At 36.6% G+C, this 26022-nt stretch overlaps 1 protein-coding gene across 1 annotated transcript; it reads left to right on the top strand.

The window, feature by feature from the left end:
- Positions 1-2800: 2800 nt before the first annotated feature.
- On the top strand, positions 2801-17012 carry LOC134669888 (uncharacterized). Its single transcript, XM_063527504.1, has 9 exons — positions 2801-2914; positions 4021-4226; positions 5545-5763; positions 7029-7150; positions 7802-7958; positions 8900-9045; positions 10304-10403; positions 11540-11655; positions 16814-17012. The coding sequence occupies exons 1-9, from the start codon at positions 2893-2895 to the stop codon at positions 17010-17012; spliced, it is 1287 nt and encodes a 428-aa protein (XP_063383574.1). The 5' UTR covers positions 2801-2892.
- The last annotated feature ends 9010 nt before the right edge of the window (positions 17013-26022 follow it).

The raw sequence follows: 26022 nt of genomic DNA, 5'->3' as shown, positions 1-26022 counted from the left end.
GGGAACCCTAAAAATTTATTGTTTTTTTTCTATTTTTGTATGAAAATCTTAATGCGGTTCACAGAATACATCTACTTACCAAGTTTCAACAGTATAGTGCTAATACTTTCGGAAAAAAGTAGCTACTTACACACACACACAGCTGTACAGCTGTGACATACGGACGGACAGACAGACAGACAGACAGACAGACAGACAGACAGACAGACATGACGAATCTATAAGGGTTCCGTTTTTTTGCCATTTGGCTACGGAACCCTAAAAATTAAGTTACTAAGTATAATAGCTCGTGTTAGCTTAAACAGACCAGTCTCCACAAACAGCACCCGTTCACGAGTATGACGCGTATCTCAGCCATCAAAATTAACAAATTCCCTGTGAATCTAGGAACCAGAAATTGAATCCTCACGTGCAACGTGTTTTTTGTCAAAAGGTTCATAGCCAGTATGTGCATGCAAATAAAAAAGACCTAGCTCATACTTGTAAATTTTGGCAATGCTTTAAGTTTATATGGGGTCGTGCATCATTAGTGGTGCATGCACGTATCATAATGTACCCTAAAATGTACACATATAATGCATGCACAGGGAACGTGTTAAATTGCTTTTTAAAAAGTCTTTACAAAGTGTTATGTAAAGTTATGTTATTATTTTTAATATAGACCCATTTTTATACTCAGTTTTTTTCTTGGAATAATATTAGGTAGGTACTTATTTTAACTCTTAACAACCAATATTCCTTAAATATTAAAATTTCCCTTTTCTCCTAAATTGATCTATACCCCTGACAATATTTACCCAAGCAGTTACTTTACAGATCTCTTATTTAATTCTGATGGTAGGTTCCAAATTCGAACTTATTTCAACCGGCTTAAGTACTAAAACAGCAAAACCTTCCGTCATGGCCATTTATGTGTTACTTTAGATATTGTATTTCATCGCCGGTTTTTCGTTACAAGTGCTCATTATGGAACTCTTGCAAAAGGACAAAAGCGCACTTAATTTTAAAAGCTTTCAAGGATCGAATGTACGTGTTTTTCGTACTTTAGTATTTTTGGTATTTTTATATCGATTAGGTACCTAAAGTTAACCGCAATAACAAGACGTACAGTCAACTGTAAAAATATGGGTACACAAAACATCTCAAAAATATGTCCCATAGCTCTTATGTCTGCGAATTAAGAACTATGGGACATATTTTTGAACAAGTTGGCTACACTCATATTTTGACAGTTGACTGTACACTGATATACATACAAGACATAATAATATCCAGCTCATTTCGCCGTAATCTGATAAATGGGTCAAACAGAAAACTATGTTCGCGTCTTTCCTGTAGACATACACAAGAGTTAAGGCCTATAAAGGTTAATTTTCTTATTTAACCCTTATCCACGTGAAAAGCTCCTTTTATTTAGAGAACTATGATAAAATCATTACTTACATGCCCACAAGCTGTTAACTATTGCCCACAGGAGAGAAAAATGTACAGTTCGCGCAAACACGCTAGTTTTCTCTCTTGTGTGAAGACAAAACTTTGTACCGGCGGCGACACGAGCACCTTCGATGAAAAATTCTAAGCGGTTAATTTTTTTCTCATTCTAACGAACAGAAATATTTTGTGTTAAAATGAAAGAGCGGAAAGCGCAGAAATTTTAAAACGTAACAAATACTTATAAGAGCACCATTCGGTAGAGAGTACCATTTTGTACCATTAGGAGTTGAAACTCTAGGTTCATGGGGTCCCAGCGCGCATAAGTTGTTCGCAGAAATCGCGAAGCGTCTGGTTGACATAACTGGTAACCGAAGAGCTGCGGCTACCTCGCACAACGTATCAGCATTGCGATATTTGCGATACAGCGAGGAAATGCCGCCAGCATCCTTGGTACAATGCCTCAAGGGCCTATTTTAGATTTAAGCTAGTTATTCATTTATTTTACTAATGCCACTATATTTGTAAATAAATGATTAGAGAATTAAAAAAAAACAAAATTAAGGATAGTGACAAACGATGATCAACGGTTTCTAAGATTTGACAAACGTTTTATCAATGACACCATTTTTGTTTTCTCAGCAACATCTCCGATTGATCAACGTATCGAAGTTTGAAATTCGTCTGTCTGTGTCACTGCCGAAGCGAAGCGAGCTTAAAGTAGAGCTTTCCGGTACTCATGGTCTACGGCTCACTTCCGGCTCAGATACTGAATTTAAGGTAACTTGCACTCTGGACCTACAGATTTTCTAACTACGACATATAACTATTAAAACAAGCGCTATTTTTGGTAATTTTATAATATAAAAATCGCGTGGGGCAACACCCACTTCTTGGGATTGGTTTCTTAACTTTTCATTAGCTAAGTTTTGTCATAGCATTATCAATTATACTACCTTGAAATTAAGATTTAAAACACAATACGAAGCATGAAAAAACCGGCCGAGTGCGAGTTGCCCTCGCACATGAAGGGTTCCGTACTATCACGCCAACAACGGCAATAAAATCACGTTTGTTGTATTCCAGCCTCACTTAAATATTTATTTTATGCTGTTTTGAATTTGTTGTTATGGCGGAAATAGAACTACATCATCTGTGAAAATTTCAACTGCCTAGCTACCACGGTTCATAAGATACAGCCTGGTGACAGACAGACGGACAGACAGACAGACAGACAGACAGACAGACAAACAGACAGACAGACGGACAGCGAAGTCTTAGTATAAGGGTCCCGTTTTTACCCTTTGAGTATGGAACCCTTAAAATTGTGACCATGATTAAAATATTTGCTTGTCCCGTGTCCAGATTCACTTCCATCCGAATGACGTACGCGCTTTTCGTGACGAGCTGCGTATACGCACCTCTTTGGGCAAAGGCTTGCTTGTGCCGATCACCTGTTACATGGAGCCACCCGAGTTGCACAGTTAGTCATTACAAGCTTCATATTTGACGACCGGTCTGGCCTAGTGGATAGTGACCCTGTCTGCTAAGCCGATGGTCCTGGGTTCGAATCCCAGTAAGGGCATTTATTTGTGTGATGAACACTAATATTTGTTCCTGAGTCATGGGTGTTTTCTATGTATATAAGTATGTATTTATCTATATAAGTATGTATATCGTCGCCTAGCACCCATAGTACAAGCTTTGCTTAGTTTGGGGCTAGGTTGATCTGTGTAAGATGTCCCCTAATATTTATTTATTATTATTTATTTATTTATTGTTCATCGTCATAATTACAGCCAAAATACTTACGAGTACTTCCTTGGTTAGACAAAAACTTATCCTAAATATTATCCAGAACGACCAGTAATGCAGTCTTATATTCAAATATTCATCAATTTTCATTTTCATGGTCATTCATTCATTCATTCATGGTCAGGTCATTTTGTACAAATATTTTTTATAGTGATCTCTTCTTCTTCTCGTTATCCCGGCATTTAGTCACGGCTCATGGGAGCTTGGAGTCCGCTTGATAAGTAATCCTAAGAATCGACGTAGGTACTAGTTTTTATGAAAGCGACTGCCATCTGACCTTCTAACCCAGAGGGGAAACTAAGCCTTATTGGAATTAGTCTGGTTACCTCACGATGTTCTCCTTCACCGAAAAGCAACTGGTAAATATCAAAATGGTATTTCGTACATACATTCCGAAAAACTCATTGGTACAGTCGCCATCAGATATATCGAAGCGGCCAAGGTGTTCACAATATCTGAACAAGCACTTTAACGCCCTGACAATAGAGGCGTGCTCAGATATATGTGAGCACCTTGGCCGCTCCGATATATCTGATGGCAACTGTAGGTACGACCCGCGGTTAGAACCCACGACCTCCGCATTGAAAGCCGCATCTTACCGCTAGGCCACCAGCGCAAATCTTTTCATAGTACACTAATAAAATACAAATAAATAATATATTACTTGTTAATAAAATAAAATACAAATAAATAATATATATTACTTGTTATAATTCTTATAAATACTCGTAGTTACGCTATTGTTTTTTTTTATAAAGTATTTCTTACTTCTAGTTTTCGTGCATAAAATGGAAACACCAGTATTCACCAGCACTGACCTCATGGCCTTCAAAATTTCCGAAAATCAAGGGAACATTATAGATTTGGGTGCCAAGCTATTGGGAGATCAGCATTATGCTTCATTAGTACTTCAATGTAACGAAGCCCATGTATCGTTTTTTCTACTTACTGAAGACGCTTGGCTTGAATGCAATATTGAAGTAAGTTTTATTTTATTTACAGTACATCTGGTACTACATTACGTCACCAGCAGTGTATGTAACTGTACATAATTTAGGCATTAAAAAACGCGTGTGATGTTTCAGCTCGTATTTTTATGCCATTCAGCATATGTAACAGCATACAAACTAAAATATCCTGCCTACTAAAATATTATGCCTTCTGGGCGAGCTCGCTCCATCGTAGGCCACGTCTACGCCTCGGCTAGTCTGTGGCCATGAGTAAGCCCATTCATAATAAAAAAAAATAAAAAAAAATAGGTATACACAACGTGAAATCACATGGTACGAAAATAAGCTAGTCACACGACGTACCCATTGTTAAATTTGATATATCAAATCACAAAACAAAGCGACGTCGCACTATGTCTTTTGTAGCTCCAGTTACAAAAGAAATAATCAAAAGACCTAAAAGATCTTCATATTACTATGTTATATAATAACATAAGAAACATGACTTTTTGCCTTTGCGTTTTAGTACGTAACATTTGTTGTGTCCTCTACAGTAGATTGTGTTTGATTATTAAATAACACGGTGCGACGTCGCTTTGTTTTGTGATAATATTAGAACTATCTATTAACCCCCTTATTCGTAAGACTTTACGGGCCTCATTTAGTTAAATTATGTTTTATCCCTTTCTTACATACACATAAGTCAAAACGACAGATATAGACAAACGATTATTAGCTAATTAAGGCTTCTAGTGCGTTTATAAGGGGGTTAGATTGTTCACTGTTTAATCTAAATGATTCAAGTAGGAACAAACAGTGTGTGATCCCGAACAAAAAACTTGCTCTTACTAATTACCTTATTTTATAACCAGAGCTCGGCAGGGGTGAGCCATTTTGACGTCACTTATGTCAAGTGTAGATATTAACATAGATACACCTTTAGAAAGAAATATTAAAATAAAACTTTATTAATTATAATTAAACTAAAATGACAATGCCTTATATACAAATAAACTTCAATAGCAGCATATGGATGGATATACATATTATTTCAAGAGGTTTACTAAAAAAGCTTGCTATAAAATTAATTTGTTTTAATGGCGACGTAAAGATCATAGCGGAAAGGCAGCCAGCGGCAAATAATTTCTTTAGCTATTAAATTACACCACATATACCATCGAATGAAAAGGCATGTCCATGTTATGCAAACTCTGAAAACAGCTCACCCTCGCCGAGCTCTGTTTATAACAGTACCGTTTACGTTTGGCTGAATATTTTTAAACCTATACCTTTTATTAGCTCATATTTCCTTACTTTTCTAATTAAATACCCTGTTTTATTTTCACAGGAACTGACTGCCAAAGGAGACATAAAAACCGGTCCATTTACCATCCATCCAGCCTGGTGGTCCGGCGGCGGTATAGTTCGCGGGATGGTCCGTTGTCACGCCTCGGATACGGGGTTCCACAGTGCTGAAATAAGAGTCCTGTCATCTACGGCTGTGACTAGATTGTTCCATGTTGTTGCTGACTCGCTGTATTATGATCCTGCACATATTACGATTCTGGTAATTTTCATTGGCAACTTGATGTTAAACGTAGGTATTTGTTTCACAAATGGATGTACCTATGGCATGTGCCCTTCGCATTTTTTAAATAGTCCCATAATCTACGGCTAACTTATTTTCATTATTCTAACGTTAGTTAGCCCAAACAAATTGTTATACATATTTAAGTTCCCACACTTCCACGACTGACGTGATCACATAAATGTTGCAATATCACATACACCTTTTATTGTTGATTTAATACGCGGTAAATTTGGTTACATACAAGAAATAGTTTAAGTCACTAGTACAGTATTTCCACTATTTTCGTAAGAACATGTCTAAAGGAAATGAGATGGAAAACCTGCGACCAAATTCGACATGTACAACTGTCAGATTTCGCATCCACGTCAAATCAACAGTTGATTTTATTGCATACTGAGTGTTGATTCCATCAACGGTGGATAATATCATTTGGTACTACCAAAACTCAACTCTAAACTAAGGGTGGTTCGGTTTGGTTTGCTTGTCACCCTAACTGTGGATTGTTAATGTCAAATTTTGACATTGTACGTATTCGAGAACTTATGATTTTTCCCACATCAACGGGAGATCAACATGATACGTCAAACGTCGCTTGTCGAATAGGGGTCCTGACCTCTTTTCTCCCATTTTCTTGAAGAAATGCATGTAACAATCACTAAATGTCACGATCTTACGATAAATTCTGCTTTCCCCGCCGTTTTATCTCAAGTAGTTCAAGAGTTACCACTTTATCTAGCAGAACGAATTGTACTTGTAATAAAAAGCTTAATTGTAGAATTTCATGTTAATACTGAACTTTACATATATATTAGTTTTTTAACCTTTTACCGCATGACCTTCAAAATTATTTGTTAAATTTGTACTTGAATAGCCGTCAATAGAGTATAATTTATGACGGTCATGGAACAACATGCGGTAAAGGGTACGGACATTTCTGTGATAGATTAAGAATCAAAGAAAAACACAGCAAATTCTCAAAAAAGAAAATGGTTACCAACACGAATATAAAAATGCAAGTAATACTTATAATTTACCGGCATAATTATTATTTAACTTTTTAACCATTAAACTGATATACATACAAGACATACACAATCGGGCTTATTTAGCCGCTGTCCGATAAATAAGACAAAACTTCGTGTAACTTTGCACCGCCGGCGACACGAGCACTCTCGACGAAAAATTATATGGCGGTTAAAAGGTTAAAGTCATATTTGGAAGTCATAATTGTCTTTTCTCAGGCGCATGAGAAGAATTACGATATAAATAGCGAAGATGATCCTGAATGCGAGTATTATGTAAACTTGGGTACCTCTTTCCCGAATCGTCCTTTATCCGCTACAATACAGATCGTTAACCATTGGTAAATAACATTCAATATCGTTATACTGTATTTAGATTGCTCATACTTGTTTCTTATGGCAAGGGACGCATTTATGCGTTAGAGGGAGCAAGTGATATTGCTATCTCATTCTACCGCATGGCTGCATCCCTTGGAGTGGCCGGCGTTGGCCCATCGTGCAGAGGAGCCTTTTGATCTTGTTTTTTTTTTGCCAAGAATTCTGCATTCATGGCCTGTGTGTGATGTGTCCCTTGTCAAATAGCCGAGTTCAGTTTAAAAAATTCCATTAAAGTGTAGTATCCTTACGTGTCATATTATGTAAAGAAACGTGACGTCAAAGTGTCATTCGAACAATACGATTCGTAGACAATCTAGACATCGTAATGTCAGGGGTTTTTGAGGCGATCTGTTCGTTACTGCGATTATTGATGAAAATCTTATGAAAGATAATATTTTTCAGTGGTTATTTGGTGGGTTTCAATACTTTACGAATTTCTTTAAGTAGACAACAACATTTTAATTGATGATTATGGTGTAATTCTAGAGAAAAGTGAGATAATGAAGTGAGTGTTTGTTTATATGATAGGACAAGTAAGGATGAATACACTCTATATCTCCTAAATAATTATGTATGGTTTAAAGTCATTTAAAATGCCCATATAATGTTTTCAGTCCACTTTCATACACATTTTCCTGGAAATCAAGGCGTTGGGGTGTATGCTCGTGCTGGCAGGAGAAATTGGCTTCAAGGACTGTTTTGGAGGAACAAGAGGAAACAAGCTGTCAGCTGTGCCCTGGAGCACAGGCTGCAAAGGAGGCTGGCGAGAAGGTAAGTTACACATCTAAGAAAAAGAAAATATACTGTGTGAGAGAAATAAAAAAGATGAAATTTAAAAAATGGTCATTTGAAATAACAAAATTGCTTTGAGACCAAAAATAATTTTATATGTACCTATCAATATCAAAACGTCGACAAACGATATCGGAATGATAGGCTGGTATCCCGGAGTCTCACAACTGAGTGAATTTTTCAACTTTTATTTCTAAGCATTCCTGTCCCTCGCAGACCCTCGATTTACATCTACATTTCAAATATGCACGCTGACTTAAGATATAAATCTGTACCTACTCGTACTGCAACAACTGGCTGCATCGTATGCACATGACATCCGCCTCGTTTTATTCCGTTTGAGTTACTTAGCGAACGTCTTGGAGCGAGGCCAGAAATTTCTGTAAAGATACATTATTTTGAATTTGGTTTCGAAAAGCAAAAGTGTCAGTTGCAGGCACAATGCCACCTTAAGAAATATAGCGTAATTTTCAAGTTTAACCCGTTACCAGGCTAAGAGATATATATTTCTCACAAACGGCACTTCAAATATGTGTTCTATTTTCGATGAGCAAGACTGAAATCCTATTGTCATGTTTGAAATGTCAGCCTGGTAAAAGGTTAAAGGTTTGTTACAAAAATGTGTGTGCCCTGCTTTTTAACCTCGTTTGTTTATCATGGATTCTGAAGCCTTGGTCACCGTTAGACCTATTTACTTTTGGGAATACAAGCAACGTTTCTACAAGACGTAACGCTTACAGCACCTGGAGTCACCCGGGTATAGTTTGTCGATTGATTGTGGTTTTACTTAACAATAGACAAAGGATTCATCATCATGATGATGATGATGATGAGACAAAGGATTAGCGGCTCGGGGCCAGTTACCAATCGATAAACTATACCAAGGTCTTAATATGAGTCTAAAAGTTCTTTTTGTGCAGCTAGCAGACCCTAGCTTGGATGAAATTACTCATCGGGTACGTCTGGAGCCGGACAGAGCTAGTGTGCGCCAGCGCAGCGCGTGCGCTGTTCGAGTTCATATGCCCGACACCGGCGCGCAGATAGGGACACACCGCACTGTGCTGCAGTTAGTACAAACTATAATGTATAGACGTCTCGAACGCTTACGTCTTAGTGACATCACTGACAGATTGAGTCGATATCAGACTGCGAACAGAGTCGGTCGTACCGAGTGATGTTTGTGTTGGCGAACCGATGCAAATACTTACATCGCAGGTATGATTTATTGAGGTAAATACAGTACTTTACACAAACTATAAATAGCGCATGATAGGCCCAGTGCAAGGCAGACCCGCTAACGCGCACGGTCTCTATAGCACATTTACAGGTTGCAGTTCGTGTTAGGTCAACCGGAATAAATGCGTCGTTTTCGCTATTTCTAGACGTAATATTTGACGTATCTTAAAGCTCGAAACGGGCCGTAAGTTGCAGAAAAAATTGTTCAAATAAATATCATACAGAGATCGCACACAATTTCCCACCCCCTGACACGGAAGCAAAATGTTCAAGCTCATTGGTGCGTGAAAAAGCCTATAGGTTTAAAATTTTATAAATTGCAAATGAATCCCGGTAACAGAAATTCAAATTGTCAATTTCTGTTCGTTTGCGTTTAAATTTGCATACAAATGTTTGGGGAAAATGCCAGACATTGTTTTTAAAAGATTTTTGCAATCGGTCGACTGAGAGTATTACGCATAGGGTAGACCGAGGCAAAACGGATCTCGATGAACAATCCGTTATATTGCAAATATTTCATTGATATGAACACACTGAAATGCAGTGTAGGTCTCTCCTCCTAGCCTACGACGCCAGTCATAAATATTTTAAATATCAATAGATTTTTTAGTAAGTTCCGATTCACCCTGTGATCCGATTTGCATCGGTCTACTATAATATGCACTATGAATCTATTTAATCGAGGCCTAGAGTAGAAGCGAAAATAATTAAACAAAATTTTATGGCGCAATTAGATCTCGAAGTACTTCTACATTTTATGGAGATTATAACCTGCAGTACCTAAATGCTTAATTACTACTATTTACTCATTTTGAACCGATAACCGTTGGGGTAGACGAGTTCTCGAGTGGAGACCGCGCATCGGCAAACGTAGCGTAGGACGCCCTCAGCTCAGACTAGATGGAACGATGACCTTCGCAAGGCGGCTGGCAAGAGCTGGATCAGAGTTGCCGCAAATCGTGCTCAATGGCGTGCAATAGGAGAGGCCTATGTCCAGCAGTGGACGAGAGTAGGCTGATGATGATGATGATGATGATGATGATGATCATGTTTATCTACTACTTTCACAAAAACGGTTTACTTTACAGATTAATACTGGAGAGCATACCAATAGAAAGCTTCAAGCCCGGGTACCAACCAAGTATAATAAGCACAAGAAAAACGGATGAACTTGGCCCTGATGGAACAGTAATTTTCTACCTACATGTTTTTAGAATTAAAACAATTCCTATAATTCTATTCATTGAATGTGTAAAGGTTAAGAAAAATTGCAAATACTTACCTACTTAAAGCCGTAAAGCGCTATCTACATTTACTATCAAATTAGAAGCACGACTTTATTTTAGACTTATTACATCTTAAGCCCCCTCCAGACTATGCGCGTGAATCGCGGGCGAAGCCGCGAACGCAAGTGTGGCGTCGATTTCGCAGATTGTTCACGCCTTCGCGCCTTGTTCTCCGTTTTTTGTCGGTATTTCGGCCCGTGTCAAAGGAGACGCGAAGCGCGAACTTGCAAGACTCCACATTACACAATATTTTGGCTCCTCTGTGGCAAGATAAATATGAATTATATTATGATTATATTATATTAAGCAGCTATATTTTACGGTTTTACAATAAAACAAAATGGAAAAACAGCAAAATCACGTATGATGCCATAGATAACTAACAGTTAAACTCGATCAGCTGATGCTTTTCCGCCATATTGCCGCAAACCAAACTGCGAAATCGCCGTGAAGTGTGCGAGTGTGGAGTCTTAAGTCAACTTCGCGATATGTTCGTTCCGCAACGTCGCGCCGCGATTCACGCACATAGTCTGGAGGGGGCTTTATACATCAATGAATCTTTGGTAGCGGTGAAATTAAAAACTGTCAGAGGTTTTGATTTCTTGTCCTAAGCCATTTGCATTTATAATCTCACTTAGATTAAAAATAATTAAGAGTCTAATTTTGCCAACTCTAAGTTAATATCTCAGCGATTATTTTTTGGCATTTTCAATTAGGTACGTAACGAGTGTTTAAACACTCGGTCCAATTCGAACAATCATTCTAAGAAGTCTCAGCTATACAATACCGAACTGTCACTGTTAATAGTGACATTTCTTCAAGCAAAAAGGTAACTTGTGATACTGGCAGATCGGTATCGTATAGATGTTCTTAGAAGCATTTCGAATCGGGCCAACTCTGAGGGGCTACCGCGAAAACCGAAATTGCGGGGACCTTTCTCTTTTACTCCAATGAAGGCGTAATAAGAGTGACAGAGAAAAATGCCCCCAATTTGCGAACTTAGATTTTCGCGGTTGTAGCCCTGTGTGGTAATTTCAGGTTTGGACCCACACGGTTTGTGATATCGTGCAAGCTCAAGTAGAGGTCTGGTGGAACGTGGTACCTGTTCGTTTCGTGCTGGATCCGGTCGTGGTGCCTCTCATTCATTCAAGAAGGTATTTAATTAGATAGTAGAAAGTCTCTAAGTAGACTGATAAAGATAAAATAAAGATAGTTCTTATTTAGTCATATGCCAGGGAATATAGTTCAGAGCCGGAAACCGCTACCAACTTTTAGTATGTTGTTGGGCATGGCATTGGGTCTCCAAAACTGCCGGGAGACGGCGGCGCCGGCCATCTACTTCAGCGGAATGACGTCATCAAAATGACTCCCGCTTCGTTGCGAATATTGCATACTGCACCCAAACTATGCATAGCACATACATGTGTGGGGTATTAAATGAAAGCCAATTAAATAAACTATATTTTATTTATACAAAGTGTATCAAAATATGCAACAGTTTCAGAGAAATTTACAAAATAATAAAAATTACGTAAAAAAATATTCGATTATTTAGGTTTTACAACCAAACCAAAAGTCGGACGATAAAACAATGTACTACAACATTAAAGATGACGTCTCAAGCCATACACCGATATCAATACAATCAAAATTGGACCAAATATGTGGAAATTATGCATCAAAATGTAGATATTTGCCCATACAAATGCATAAAAGTTAAAAAAATCCAAATTGGTCATTTTCAGGATAATCCGCATAAGCTTCTAGTATGTTATTAGCAATATGACCAGGATTCTAAAACTGCCAGGAGACCATCTTTATTGTCCCCCAGTCACGAATTATGACGTCATACAAATAATCACTGCCGAATTTCGTAAAATGTAAATTATAGCTATACTATGAGTCACACATACATGTGTGTTACATGTAATGAAAGGTTATTAAATTTAGTATGATTCACCTAAACATTATTTGTAAAAAAAATGTACGGTTTAAGAGCTAGAAACAAAGAAATACCCCTTTTTATGGAAAAAGTAGATGTATATCAATTTTATAGCTAAACTAAAATCGTTAATAAAACGTTGCATATAACATATAAAAAACCAGTTATTCAACTATACATTACAGTTTAAATTTTACATTTTCGATAAAAACTGTGGAAGTTGTGGAAAAAAAACTAAAGCGCGCCAACAATTCTACCTTAATGCGCTCATATTATGCAAAGAATAGTTCTAATTATCGAGTATTAAATGAATGAACATTACATAAAATACATGAAAACGACATTTTTGAATGGAACCATAATTAAAAAAATAATAATTTACTTGATAAGTAAGCAAAATACTGTTTCTTTAAGTGCATAATCTCCTCCTTTCAAAATCGGTTTAAATGTGGTTTTTGTGACCTGGGCTACAAAGACAAATAAATTGACACCTCATTTATCATAATCAGATCAGTTGTTTCATGTAAAAAATACATAATTACATACGTAGACAGCAGTTCCTGCTGTAGTCGCGGTAAATATTAATATGAAATAGACTCTTACGCTACATTATTAGAGAAATGTAAAGTTACATGCTAGTAAGTAGGTACATGCCTAATACAAAATGCCTTATCGAGGTAAATGCCATATCAGTTCACTTAATGCGATACATAATTATATATTTAAGCCTCGATTAGCCTTATACATACATACATCACTGGCTCAGTGACCCAAAGCAAAGAGGATCTTGGCCTCTGACACAAAAGAGCGTCACTCTGCCCTATTCTGCGCCACTTCGCGCCAGTTGGGTATTCTTATAAAAGTGGAATCTTGAGTGGTGCAAGGGTTTCAAGGCTGAGCTGAGAAGGCTGGCAGAATTTTCCCTCTGATCCTCCGAAATACAGGTCACCCCTCTGGTCCTTCGAAGCTTCCATAAGGCATCTTGCTAACTCATCGAGGTGACGCCCGCTAGGCCTGCTAACATCTACGGCCTTAGGGTTTCAACGTTTGATGCCAAGCCACGCCAGGCCATAATAGTAAAGGTCTAATTATTGAATTTTAATTTTTTGTCTGACTACGGAAGAATTTGCTATCTATGCGTGCATGTGTAGGTACCGTTTGCATGAAACTACTGAACTGATTTTGATAAATTAGGTGTCAATTTATTTGTCTTTGTAGCCCAGGTCACAAAAACCACATTTAAACCGACTTTGAAAGGAGGAGATTATGCACTTAAAGAAACAGTATTTTGCTTACTTATCAAGTAAATTATAATTTTTTTAATTATGGTTCCATTCGAAAATGTCGTTTTCATGTATTTTATGTAGTGTCCGACCGAAGGTTCGGTTTCGGTTTCGGCCAGTTTCGGCCAAAAAATCATGTTTCGGCTGTAGTTTCGGTTTCGGCCAAAAAACGGCCGAACCTTTCGGCCGGGCCGAAACTTACGAAATGGTACTTCGGAATAAGACCAAAAGTTGGGGAATAAGTAGGACAACAATATTAATACCTACATATTATACTGATTCATGTATAGGTACAGAAATTAACTGGTTTATTTATTATAAACGGTCGACGCAGTCTTAAGAGGCTGTCAATACCTATAACGCACACACTGTCTAATTGTTTCGGAGTGAATGAGTGATTTTACCTCAATTTACTATTGGTTTGTGTTCCACATGTCCTCTACTTCAGCTTAGCCTTTGGCCTCGCTGCGCCATGCTCGGCCTCCGGTCTCGTTTTTTAATACAATGGACATTGGTTGGAGTCTGTGCTCAACTACTTATCCTGAAGCCTGAAGCACGGCTTTGACTTCGCATGAAAGTTCGCCTCACTGGGGCACTTCGGACTTTTAGGCCCAGGTGAAGATTGGTACCCGGCCTTGCGATATAGTCAACAAAAAATTTCGCGCTCGCGTTTTTGGTTGGTTTTTTGGTTGACCCTGTATCTACATGTTAACTTGACTGGTGAATGAATAGAGTTAGACCAAGAAAATTCTGCAATGATTTTGATAGCATACGCAGTGCAACTAGTGCAAATGTTATTTATACGTCATAATTTCATAGAAGTTTTGACGTTTAAAATAACACTTGCACTGCGTGTGCGTGTGTTATCAAAATCTTTGCAGAATTATCTTGGTCTTAAAAAACTGCTGGAAAAGGTCTCAAGGATATTGGGTGTTGACAGCCCCATAATATGAGTATAAAAGGGGTTTTATGACATTTTTTCAACGATTTTAACAAGTCTACAAAAGTTTCGGTTTCGGTTTCGGCCGAAACTAGAGCCAAAGCCGAACATTCGGTTTCGGTTTCGGTTTCGGCAAAAAAACATGTTTTGGTCGGACACTAATTTTATGTAATGTTCATTCATTTAATACTCGATCAATAGAACTATTCTTTGCATAATATGAGCGCATTAAGGTAGAATTGTTGAGCGCTTTAGTTTTTTTTCCACAACTTCCACAGTTTTTATCGAAAATGTAAAATTTAAACTGTAATGTATAGTTGAATAACTGGTTTTTTATATGTTATATGCAACGTTTTATTGACGATTTTAGTTTAGCTATAAAATTGATATACATCTACTTTTTCCATAAAAAGTGGTATTTCTTTGTTTCTAGCTCTTAAACCGTACATTTTTTTTACAAATAATGTTTAGGTGAATCATACTAAATTTAATAACCTTTCATTACATGTAACACACATGTATGTGTGACTCATAGTATAGCTATAATTTACATTTTACGAAATTCGGCAGTGATTATTTGTATGACGTCATAATTCGTGACTGGGGGACAATAAAGATGGTCTCCCGGCAGTTTTAGAATCCAGGTCATATTGCTAATAACATACTAGAAGCTTATGCGGATTATCCTGAAAATGACCAATTTGGATTTTTTTAACTTTTATGCATTTGTATGGGCAAATATCTACATTTTGATGCATAATTTCCACATATTTGGTCCAATTTTGATTGTATTGATATCAGTGTATGGCTTGAGACGTCATCTTTAATGTTGTAGTACATTGCTTTATCGTCCGACTTTTGGTTTGGTTATAAAACCCAAATAATCGAATATTTTTTTACGTAATTTTTATTATTTTGTAAATTTCTCTGAAACTGTTGCATATTTTGATACACTTTGTATAAATAAAATATAGTTTATTTAATTGGCTTTCATTTAATACCCCACACGTGTATGTGCTATGCATAGTTTGGGTGCAGTATGCAATATTCGCAACGAAGCGGGAGTCATTTTGATGACGTCATTCCGCTAAAGTAGATGGCCGGCGCCGCCGTCTCCCGGCAGTTTTGGAGACCCAATGCCATGTCCAACAACATACTAAAAGTTGGTAGCGGTTTCCGGCTCTGAACTATCTCTGCGATCGTTTCCCATAAGGCATGGCACTATATTCAATATTACAATGCAGTTATGAACGTCAAATAAAGCTACACATCTTCTAACCCTAATTCTCTGCCTCGAGAATGTTTATTTCCCCCAATTCTCAAATAGAGGAGTGTATCCCAATATACTAGGTACTGAAACAGGCATACCGCAACCTGGTACAATATTATATGTCTTGCCTGGTAATAGGACATCAGAAAATCAAATTTTTAATCAGACGCTCGAACTCAACTCATTAGATACAAGCAGCAACACTTTTCGCTGTCCATCGGTGGACCTTATGTCTGTTGTAAGGTTTACGAACTGTCAGTTAACACTGTGAGCGATGGTACAGCCGCTTATTCATATTTCGTTAAAACCCATAATGATGATGATGATGATGTCCTCCGAGACGTATCCGTCGACGGCGACATCCTGACATGTTTTTTTAGGGTTCCGTACCCAAAGGGTAAAACGGGACCCTATTACTAAGACTTCGCTGTCCGTCCGTCCGTCCGTCCGTCCGTCTGTCACCAGGCTGTATCTCACGAACCGTGATAGCTAGACAGTTGAAATTTTCACAGATGATGTATTTCTGTTGCCGCTATAACAACAAATACTAAAAACAGAATAAAATAAAGATTTAAATGGGGCTCCCATACAACAAACGTAATTTTTGACCAAAGTTAAGCAACGTCGGGAGGGGTCAGTACTTGGATGGGTGACCGTTTTCTTTTTGCCTTTTTTTGTTTTTTTTTTGCATTATGGTACGGAACCCTTCGTGCGCGAGTCCGACTCGCACTTGCCCGGTTTTTTGACCTATCACGTCTCAGGGCTAAACGTAAACTACAGTGTGCCTCGGTTACGGTTACAGAAACCCATAATGACTAATAAGGCTGACAGAACCTTTTGTATTTATGCCTTGTACTTACGTGTTTTATTTCTAAAGGGTGAAAGCTGTCCCAGTCTCGTTAAGCGCAACGCAACTGTACGGGGTGGATGACATCGCCACACTTTGGCACTCTACAGCTCCCATGGTGCTGCCATCTGGCTTGGAACTCTCTCCCTTTAATACGATTGGAGCTAAAATGGTGGTGCCACTACCGTTGCTGCCCAATGAGTATCCTGAAGACGATGTTATAACGTGAGTCATCATTGACAATATTTGCTGTTTTATACACCGTGTTTTTATTGAATTCCGTTAACCTCGGGGTATGGTTAAGTACGTTTAAGAGAACTAAATGGCATAGTTAATATTCAAAAAAAATATTTTTTTGCTTTTTTTTGTAAAAAAAAAAGATTAAAAAGTAATTAAACGTAGCATGTAGCGTTGTTGTAACACGGGCATTACATTTAACTCAACCAAACAATTGAAATCTGTGACATATCTATGTTATTTCGAACATCGATCGACCAAAGTTGTAGGTACTTAAGTTTAGTACTATCAAATGTATGAACTCATTCTAAACACTAATCAATATGTAAACCGGCCATAAGGCAAAGTGTAAACGTTTGTAGAGGCCTTATAGTAAAAAAATAAATCATTTATTATCTCCGAAATGGAGTTAATTAGAATATCGGTGTCTTTTGAAATTAACGGAAATCAAAATAAACATGGTGTATGACCATATAAAACATATAATTTATTTACGCGAATTTATTTTATAATCTTTTCGCGATAGACCCGTCTATAAATGTGAGTTAATATGTATTCAAAACGTGAAAGTTTAAAGACTATACACCGTGAAATTTTAGTGGTTGTTTTCCCGCAACGAAATGATTCTGCTATCGATATACAGTCGATGTGTAATCTTTTTTTTAAATAATGTTAAGAAATGCCAGATTTATAAATGTGTCGAACGAAACTCGAAAGTGACCACCACCAGTAGTAGCACTGCAGTAGTACCTACCTAATTCTTTTGAGTGAATGAAACAAAATAACCTAAAAAGTAGTTCCATTTATTGTTCCTTCACACATTTTACGTGTGTAGTTTGCAGATCCTTAAAAGTAAACATAACAAGTTAAGGTGGATGTCTAGGGATGGGATGCCGATTATCAGCCAAAAGATGGCGTCACTGTGCACGAATTGTGGATTTTCACTATTTCTCCTAAAATACAAAGTTTCATACGATGTGTTTGATATGTGCGAAAACTATAAAAAATACTACATCCAAATCGAGACATGTTCAACTCAACATTGTCTCATTTCGTTATTATCGGAATCCAACTGCAAAATATTGCAATTTCTTGCATTCACGCACACTTACGTACTTAAAGTCACCTTAAAGTCAGTGTCAAATGTCAGCAGATTCGTAATGTTACAGTAAAGTAACCTAGAGGGCGCAGCGGATGAAATGTTTATTGTTGAAAAAAGATTGGAAATTAAATAATAAATTCTTGTTTGAGCAACGATTAAGAATTACAAGGCATTCAGAAGCAACTAATGTTTTCGACCATCAACTGTCATGTGCTCGTGGCACCCGTAGCCTCTATTTTGAAAAAAATCAGATTGTAGCTAAGATACATGGTTCAAACCCCGACAATGCCAATTTTTTTTTATTTTATAATTTTTGCATTCTCTTTTGAATTATTTTAAGCGTATGTTATTCTTCGAAACTAAACTTACGTGAGTAAAACATTTTCAGTAATTTGATTATTTTTTAATAATATTATGGGAAGATATATAAAATGTAGGCGCGAAGGGACATCGTTCATAGAACATTTGGATTTCGCGCCTTTTTTTACTGACAAGTTTTGCTTGACCAGGTATAAAATAAAAGTTTCCAAAATTTTATTGAAATGATATATGTACATATAATGATATACATGAAATAATCAAATACAACACATTTACTTAAAATAACTTTTAAAATAAGGCATATAAAATTACCAAAAAGATGAAATAAAATAAATACAAAAAGAAATGAGTCTTTGTTCGTGGTTTGAACCCTGTCATGCTGTTCAACTTGTTAGACTTATACTCAATAGCTAAAAGCCACTAGACCATTTGACCATAGTAGACCCGGGCGAAAAATGCCTTCTTATTTAAGTAACCCATTACTGTCAAAAATATCAAGTTTGAATTGATTTGAAATATAGTTTTTCATTGTCGACTTATTGACATCCAAACGTTGCGAGCATGTTGTACTTTAAACCATTTGGCAACGTCGCACGCGGGGAAATCTTCTGAAAATGTATGTTCTTTTATATTTTGATATTTATGGATATATGAGGATTCTTCTACTTATGTTGCAAATTGATTAAATTATCGAGAGACAAGAACAAGAAATATGATTCGGTTAAATTGTGTTCTAATGTATGGGGAAGACAAACTAATTATAGCCAGCCTTTTATGAATATAGTATGATACCTTAGGGTATGGTGCTTTACGCACACTAGCGTCCCTTCCCCTCCCCCTGACGCAACCCCCCCTTTTTGCATGAAATATGTCCCGGTTCACAGTTTTTTACATTTTTTGAGGAAAGTATATATTTTAGGAAAAAAAGTGTCAATGAAAGAAATAATCCTTAATAAATTCTTAATAAAAAAGGTCATATTCATTTTTTTATATGATGCACCTAATTCATGTATTAGCTTGTCAAAATTCGAAATAACATAGTTTTTACTTAGGATTCGAAACTCATTTATTATACACAGTGTAACACGAGGAACTCGAATAATTTTGACAGCGTATTCCTGATCATATTTAGAGACAAAAATGTCCTATAAACTTTTTTGAAATGCAGCTAGTTTCAGAGTTAATACCAAATTTAAAAAAAAAAAACAAGTTTCTATTGTTACATAGTTCAAAACGCCTTTTTGATGGCGATGTTGTTACTATGGGATTTAGTCTAAATATCCTTATTGATATGTCAAAAAGTGACAATTAAGTAACATGTTGCAAAAACTATGTTTTACGAAAAAAAAGTAAATATCCATGTTAACTGACAAGTTTACCAATAACATTTACTTTTTATGTACATACATATATATTCAAAAAATTTAAAAAAAAGCGGCCAAGTGCGAGTGGGACTCGCGTTCCAAGGGTTCCGTATATTACACAATTTTTAACAATGTTTTTTTTTATTTGAATATTTAGATATTTAATTCAGGGAACAAGGCCCATATTACAAATACCTTACAGACTAACATACATATGTATTTTATAAACTTAAAACTAAACATTATTTATGCGAAACGTGAGCGAAATCTTTAAAAAATCCGTAGGAGTCGGATCAAAAACTGTAATTAAGTCCGACTCACGCTTGACTGTACATTTCTAATACGTTTTCCTGTCATCTATAGGTATAGACCTATTTTATGTATTTTTTCAAAATTTTAAACCTAGTAGTTTCGGAGATAAAGGGGGGGAATAGTCATTTTTTGCCTATTTTCTTGAATAACTTCTAAACTGTTTATTCGAAAATTATAAAAAATATATATTTGAGATCCTTACAATAAGCTCTTTCATTTGATATGTAACATGATATAGTTTGAAAATTTTTATTTTTGAATTTTTTCATTTACCCCCCAAAAGTGGCCCCCATGTTTAAAATTCATTTGTTTACAAACTTACATATGTGTATCAGATTCCAACTTGATTGGTCCAGTAGTTCCGGAGAAAATCGGCTGTGACAGACGGACAGACAGACAGACGCACGAGTGATCCTATAAGGGTTCAGTTTTTTCCTTTTAAGGTACGGAACCCTAAAAACAATAAAAAAAATTGTTTTCGGCGAAATTGACCTAAACTCATACATATGTACATTTATTCCTTCTTTTGACCTCAGAAATAAAATCTTTCGCATTTCTTGAGAACACCTTGCATAATAAGTGTTATAAAATGAATATAACCTTTTTTACTAAGAATTTAATAAGGAACTATTTCTTTCATTGACACTTTTATCGTAAAATGTATACATGAGGTCAAAAAAAGGAAAAGATGTAATAATTTTTGTTTGGTTTTTTTTTTGAATGAATTTGTACATAAAAATGAAATGCTATTGGTAAACTTGTCACTTAAAATGGTTTTTTTTTTCGTAAAACTTAGTTTTTGCAAAGTGTTACTTGTCACTTTTTGACATATCAATAAGGATATTTAGACTAAATCCCATAGTAGCAACATCGCCATCAAAAAGGCGTTTTGAACTATGTAACAAGAGAAACATGTATTTTTTTTAATTGGTGTTAACTCTGAAACTAGGCGAATTTCAAAAAGTTTATAGGACATTTTTGTCTCTAAACGTGATCAGGAATACGCTGTTAAAATTATTCGGTTTCCTCATGTTACACCGTGTATAATAAATGAGTTTCGAACCCTAAGTAAAAACTATGTTATTTCGAATTTTGACAAGCTAATACATGAATTAGGTGCATCATATAAAAAAAATGAATATGACCTTTTTTTATTAAGAATTTATTAAGGATTATTTCTTTCATTGACACTTTTTTCCTAAAATGTATACTTTCCTCAAAAAATGTAAAAAACTTTGAACCGGGACATATTTCATGCAAAAAGGGGGGGTTGCGTCAGGGGGAGGGGAAGGGACGCTAGTGTGCGTAAAGCACCATACCCAAAGGTATCATACTACATTCATAAAAGGCTGGCTATAATTAGTTTTTCAAAAAGCACAATTTGACCGAATATATGAAAGAGGGTCATTGTTGTTGTAAAAGGTGTGCAGGAAATGATACGTTTCTGCACTAGAGCAGTTTAGGTTCCAATTCCAAGTACGATTTTATTATTCTTTTTACAATAAGCAATTGAAATTTGGGTATAAATGGATTTGTTATACAATTTCCATTCTGATATTTGACTCCCCATTCCATAAATAACGATACTTTTGGCCAAATTATTAATTGAAAATACCTACTCTCAAAAATACCTACTATAAAAAGGTATTTAAAAAAACACATCCATTTTACTTTCCTCGTATGCGAAATGAAAAGTAGAGTGTTTTAACTCGGGTGAAAGGCAGCATTTTTGAAAAAAACCAGGCAAGTGCGAGTCGGACTCGCGCACGAAGGGTTCCGTACCATAATGCAAAAAAAAAACAAAAAAAAAGCAAAAAAAAAAACGGTCACCCATCCAAGTACTGACCACTCCCGACGTTGCTTAACTTTGGTCAAAAATCACGTTTGTTGTATGGGAGCCCCATTTAAATCTTTATTTTATTCTGTTTTTAGTATTTGTTGTTATAGCGGCAACAAAAATACATCATCTGTGAAAATTTCAACTGTCTAGCTATCACGGTTCGTGAGATACAGCCTGGTGACAGACAGACGGACAGACGGACGGACAGCGAAGTCTTAGTAATAGGGTCCCGTTTTACCCTTTGGGTACGGAACCCTAAAAATATCATCTACTAATGTTATTGTTATGCACAAGCAGAAGATATTATAGAATCTTGTTTATTTACAAGAAGATGACATTTTTCTCCACATATCTATATATTTTTGAGAAAAATATAGCCAGGTATTTTAGTTTAAAAATCATTATTACAATAAATATAGGCTTTTCCAGAGAACATTTATATTTCTACCGAAACGAAAGCAGAATTCACAAGGGTTTTCGGTGGACGACCGTAACGCGAATGATTGTTTGGATTTGGACTGACCTTTCTATAAATATATAAATGTATTTTATTGTGTAATAATCATAATAATTATTAAGTTATATTAAATCTGGGAATGAAATTATATCAGAAAGGAGATTCTTAAATGAGTAGGTATACTCGTAACATGCTTTGTGCATTAAATATACCTCCCTCTATTGAGTGAAAATAAAACAAAATACACAGGTAATCTGTGTTGCGGTTTTAAAGTGCCATCTGTTACACCTTTGAATAATTAAAAATGATTGCTTGTCAAATGAAGTCGCCATGTTAGAATTACACCGATACTATAAGCATCACTCACACAAACAAGCAATGAGGCAAAATTTTACCAATATTCAAAGGCTTTTTTCTTAATAATTTTAATCAAAATCTAGTATTTTTTTACGTTAAGCGAAGACAGAAATATATATACTACCCAAACATTACATATACAAGCGAAGAAACCCTATATAATAGGAGCTAGGGTGCCAAGAAAGTTTGTATGAAAATCGAGCAAGGAGAACCACCTTAAGATCAACCTTTTAATGATCATAAACTTAAACAAACACTTAAACTTCCCGATACCGCAATAATTGTTCGAACTGTAATCCGCCACGTTCAATACACAATCACCTCTGCCCTGTGCATGTGCTGGCGTTTGAAACTGCCCGTGGTTAAGCAGCCGCTGTGTTGCGGCGACAATTGTTCGTCCGTGTGGAACTTGGGGGTTTAAAATCCCCCGAAGACGCAGCGACTGTAAATGGTCCAGTTCCGCGTAAAGTCGCCGGGCGGCGTGGGAGTCGTAGTTAGCCCTAGCGTACAGCTGCACCATCGCGACGTACTCTAAATTAGAATATTCGTAATGTCGATCCATTTTACTAGAAATAGCAGTGATGACATTGACAGGATCTGTTATCACATTAGTTTAATAAGCAAAGAGGATGTAATTATTCGATTTACCAAAGTTGACACAACGTAATGGTAATCATCAAACTAATAAAAAGGTTTTATTTCAACTGTTAATCGTGAAGGAACAGTCTAAGTAAATTTGAATTTCAGTTTCAGTACAGATATTTCAGTTGTCAAACAGTAAAGCACTCTAGCCTGTTACACAGTTTAAAAAAGTAACATGTGCTTGTTTATTTGTTTATCTGTTTGACAATATCGGGAACTGTCGTCGACTTGCAGTTTTAGTGCGGTACTATTGTTTTTCGCTTGTTCGAGTTTAGGTTTTTTTTTGTAATTTTTTTTATTGAAAAAACAGTTTATTTAAAAGTTTGTCTATCATAATTCGAAAGTACTACCGATAGCAAATCGCCCTGCCGCGGGAAAACAACCACTAAAATTTCACGGTGTATATATTTTATTTGTTGTTTATTATGATTATAACGTTATGGCTATACTAAGGCCAACAAACACGATGTGTAATGGCTAATGGCTCCTCTATACGATGGGCCAGCGCTGGCCACTCCAAAGGACGCATTTATGCGTTAGAGGGAGCAAATGATATTGCTATCTCATTCTACCTCATGGCTGCGTCCCTATTGGATTGGCCGGCGCTGGCCCATCGTGTAGAGCAGTGTTTTTCAAACTTTATGGTGTCACGGCCCTTTATGAGCACAAAATTTATTTCGCGACCCCCAAACCCCGTTTCTACGTTTTTCTATCTATATAGATATAAAGTCTGTGCGGAAAGGGAACAGTCGTGAAATGTAGGAGATTCCATACATTCTAAGACTCTTTTCTTTCCGCACAGTCCATCAAAGGTCGATATCAAAACAAAAAAAACCGGCCAAGTGGGAGTCGGACTGGCCAAAAAATCACGTTTGTTGTACGGGAGCCTCACTTAAATATTTATCAACTATATTCTGTTTTTAGTAGTTGTTGAGCAGCAACAGAAATATATCATCTGTAAAAATTTCAACTGTCTACCTATCACGGTTCATAAGATCCAAAAAAGCGTTTTGAGGAATTAATTCCCAGCACAAGCTGGAAATAATTTTAATATCTTAATTTGGTCCTAGATGTGAATAATCTGAGTTTGCTCCATCCCAGGAGATGTGGATTAATTTTCGAAGCCTTGGGAGATACATTTTACCTTGGATTGAATTGAACCACTCGAAATAGAAGGAACCCACCGTCAAAATTAACATCACTACCAGCAAGCTTGTTGTGGATCAGACATTGGTAAAAATAGTTCGGATTTCATACAATTTTATTGGTTTATTTTCTCTTAATACGTAGATTTACAGCACTTTCAACCTTGATGTTTAGGTAGTACATAATCGTCTGGCGCCAATTATTCAATATTTTTAATTAAAAAATCATTTGAAAAATGCGAAGATTTTAATTGAGCGCTTGTTTGTGTGAGTGATCTTTACACTATCCTCAGATATAAATTTTTATTATGATGAGCAAATTTTCCTTCCGACGTACCGTTTTTGAACTATACAAGCAAAAAACTGAAAAAGAGCAGCATTTTTTCATCAACTCGTGAAATGGAGCAAACTCGGATTTCACTAATTTAGAATCAAATGAAGGTATTAAGACGATTTCCAGCTCGCTACAATATAAATACAGTTTACCTATCTCTAATAATGTTTTGTTTTATTGATATGTACGTTAACGACCATTAAATTTTAAAGGGTTGGATTATTTTTAAGTAAAAAATGAAATCTGCTTTCCATAAGTTTCTTTCAAAGGTGAGCTTCGCGACCCCCCTGGACAAGTGCCGCGACCCCCCTGGGGGTCGCGACCCACACTTTGAAAAACACTGGTGTAGAGGATCCATAAGATAATACGTGCCATCTCCATATAATTTATAACGTAAATCTATAGCGCTAAATCTCGCTAAATTGTATAGACGACATTATTGGTATGTCAGCGAACCAATCGTGTTTGAAAAAGACTATAGTCATCCAAGTTGTATGTATCATCAGTTTTGCAAAAACAGTAAAATTCAGTGGCCCTCGATAAACTGACATATTAAAATAGCTGATGGGAACAGATGGAATGGGGAAACGTTTGTTGCAACCCGCAAATGGCTCGTGCTGATTGATGTTGCCAGTAAAATCCATGTGCTTACGTTGCCAGATATTATTACAAATTGCATGAATGAAATTGCTTGCTAAGCTAATGTGGTATTTTTCATTCGTTTCACGCATAGTAATAAAACTAATAAAATGTGGGAACAAGGCGCCGTCTATTGCAATATTTTGTCTGTATAGGTATAATGGCATTCAATAGCAGTGTTTCCCAAAGTTGTCTGGGCTCCGACCCACCTAACAAAAACTGTCAAACTCACCCATCTTATTTTTTTTCCTAGTCTATTTGAGTATCCTGCTGGGCAAAGGCCTCTCCCCTTAATTTCCATGACTACCGATTTGGTGCTTCCTCCGGCCAGATATTCAGGAAGCTGTACAGGTCATCCCGCCATCTCCGTTTGGGCCTGCCGCGTGCACGTCCCTCTACCGGCATCCACTTGGTGGCTAAGCTAGCCCACATCTCCTAATGTTCGCGGTAGACGTGACCGGCCCAGTCTCATTTGAACCTAACAGTTTT

Source organism: Cydia fagiglandana, chromosome 13 (assembly GCF_963556715.1).
Source record: "Cydia fagiglandana chromosome 13, ilCydFagi1.1, whole genome shotgun sequence".
In the NCBI taxonomy this organism is placed as follows: domain Eukaryota; kingdom Metazoa; phylum Arthropoda; class Insecta; order Lepidoptera; family Tortricidae; genus Cydia; species Cydia fagiglandana.
This window is presented reverse-complemented; position numbering and strand designations above follow the sequence as displayed.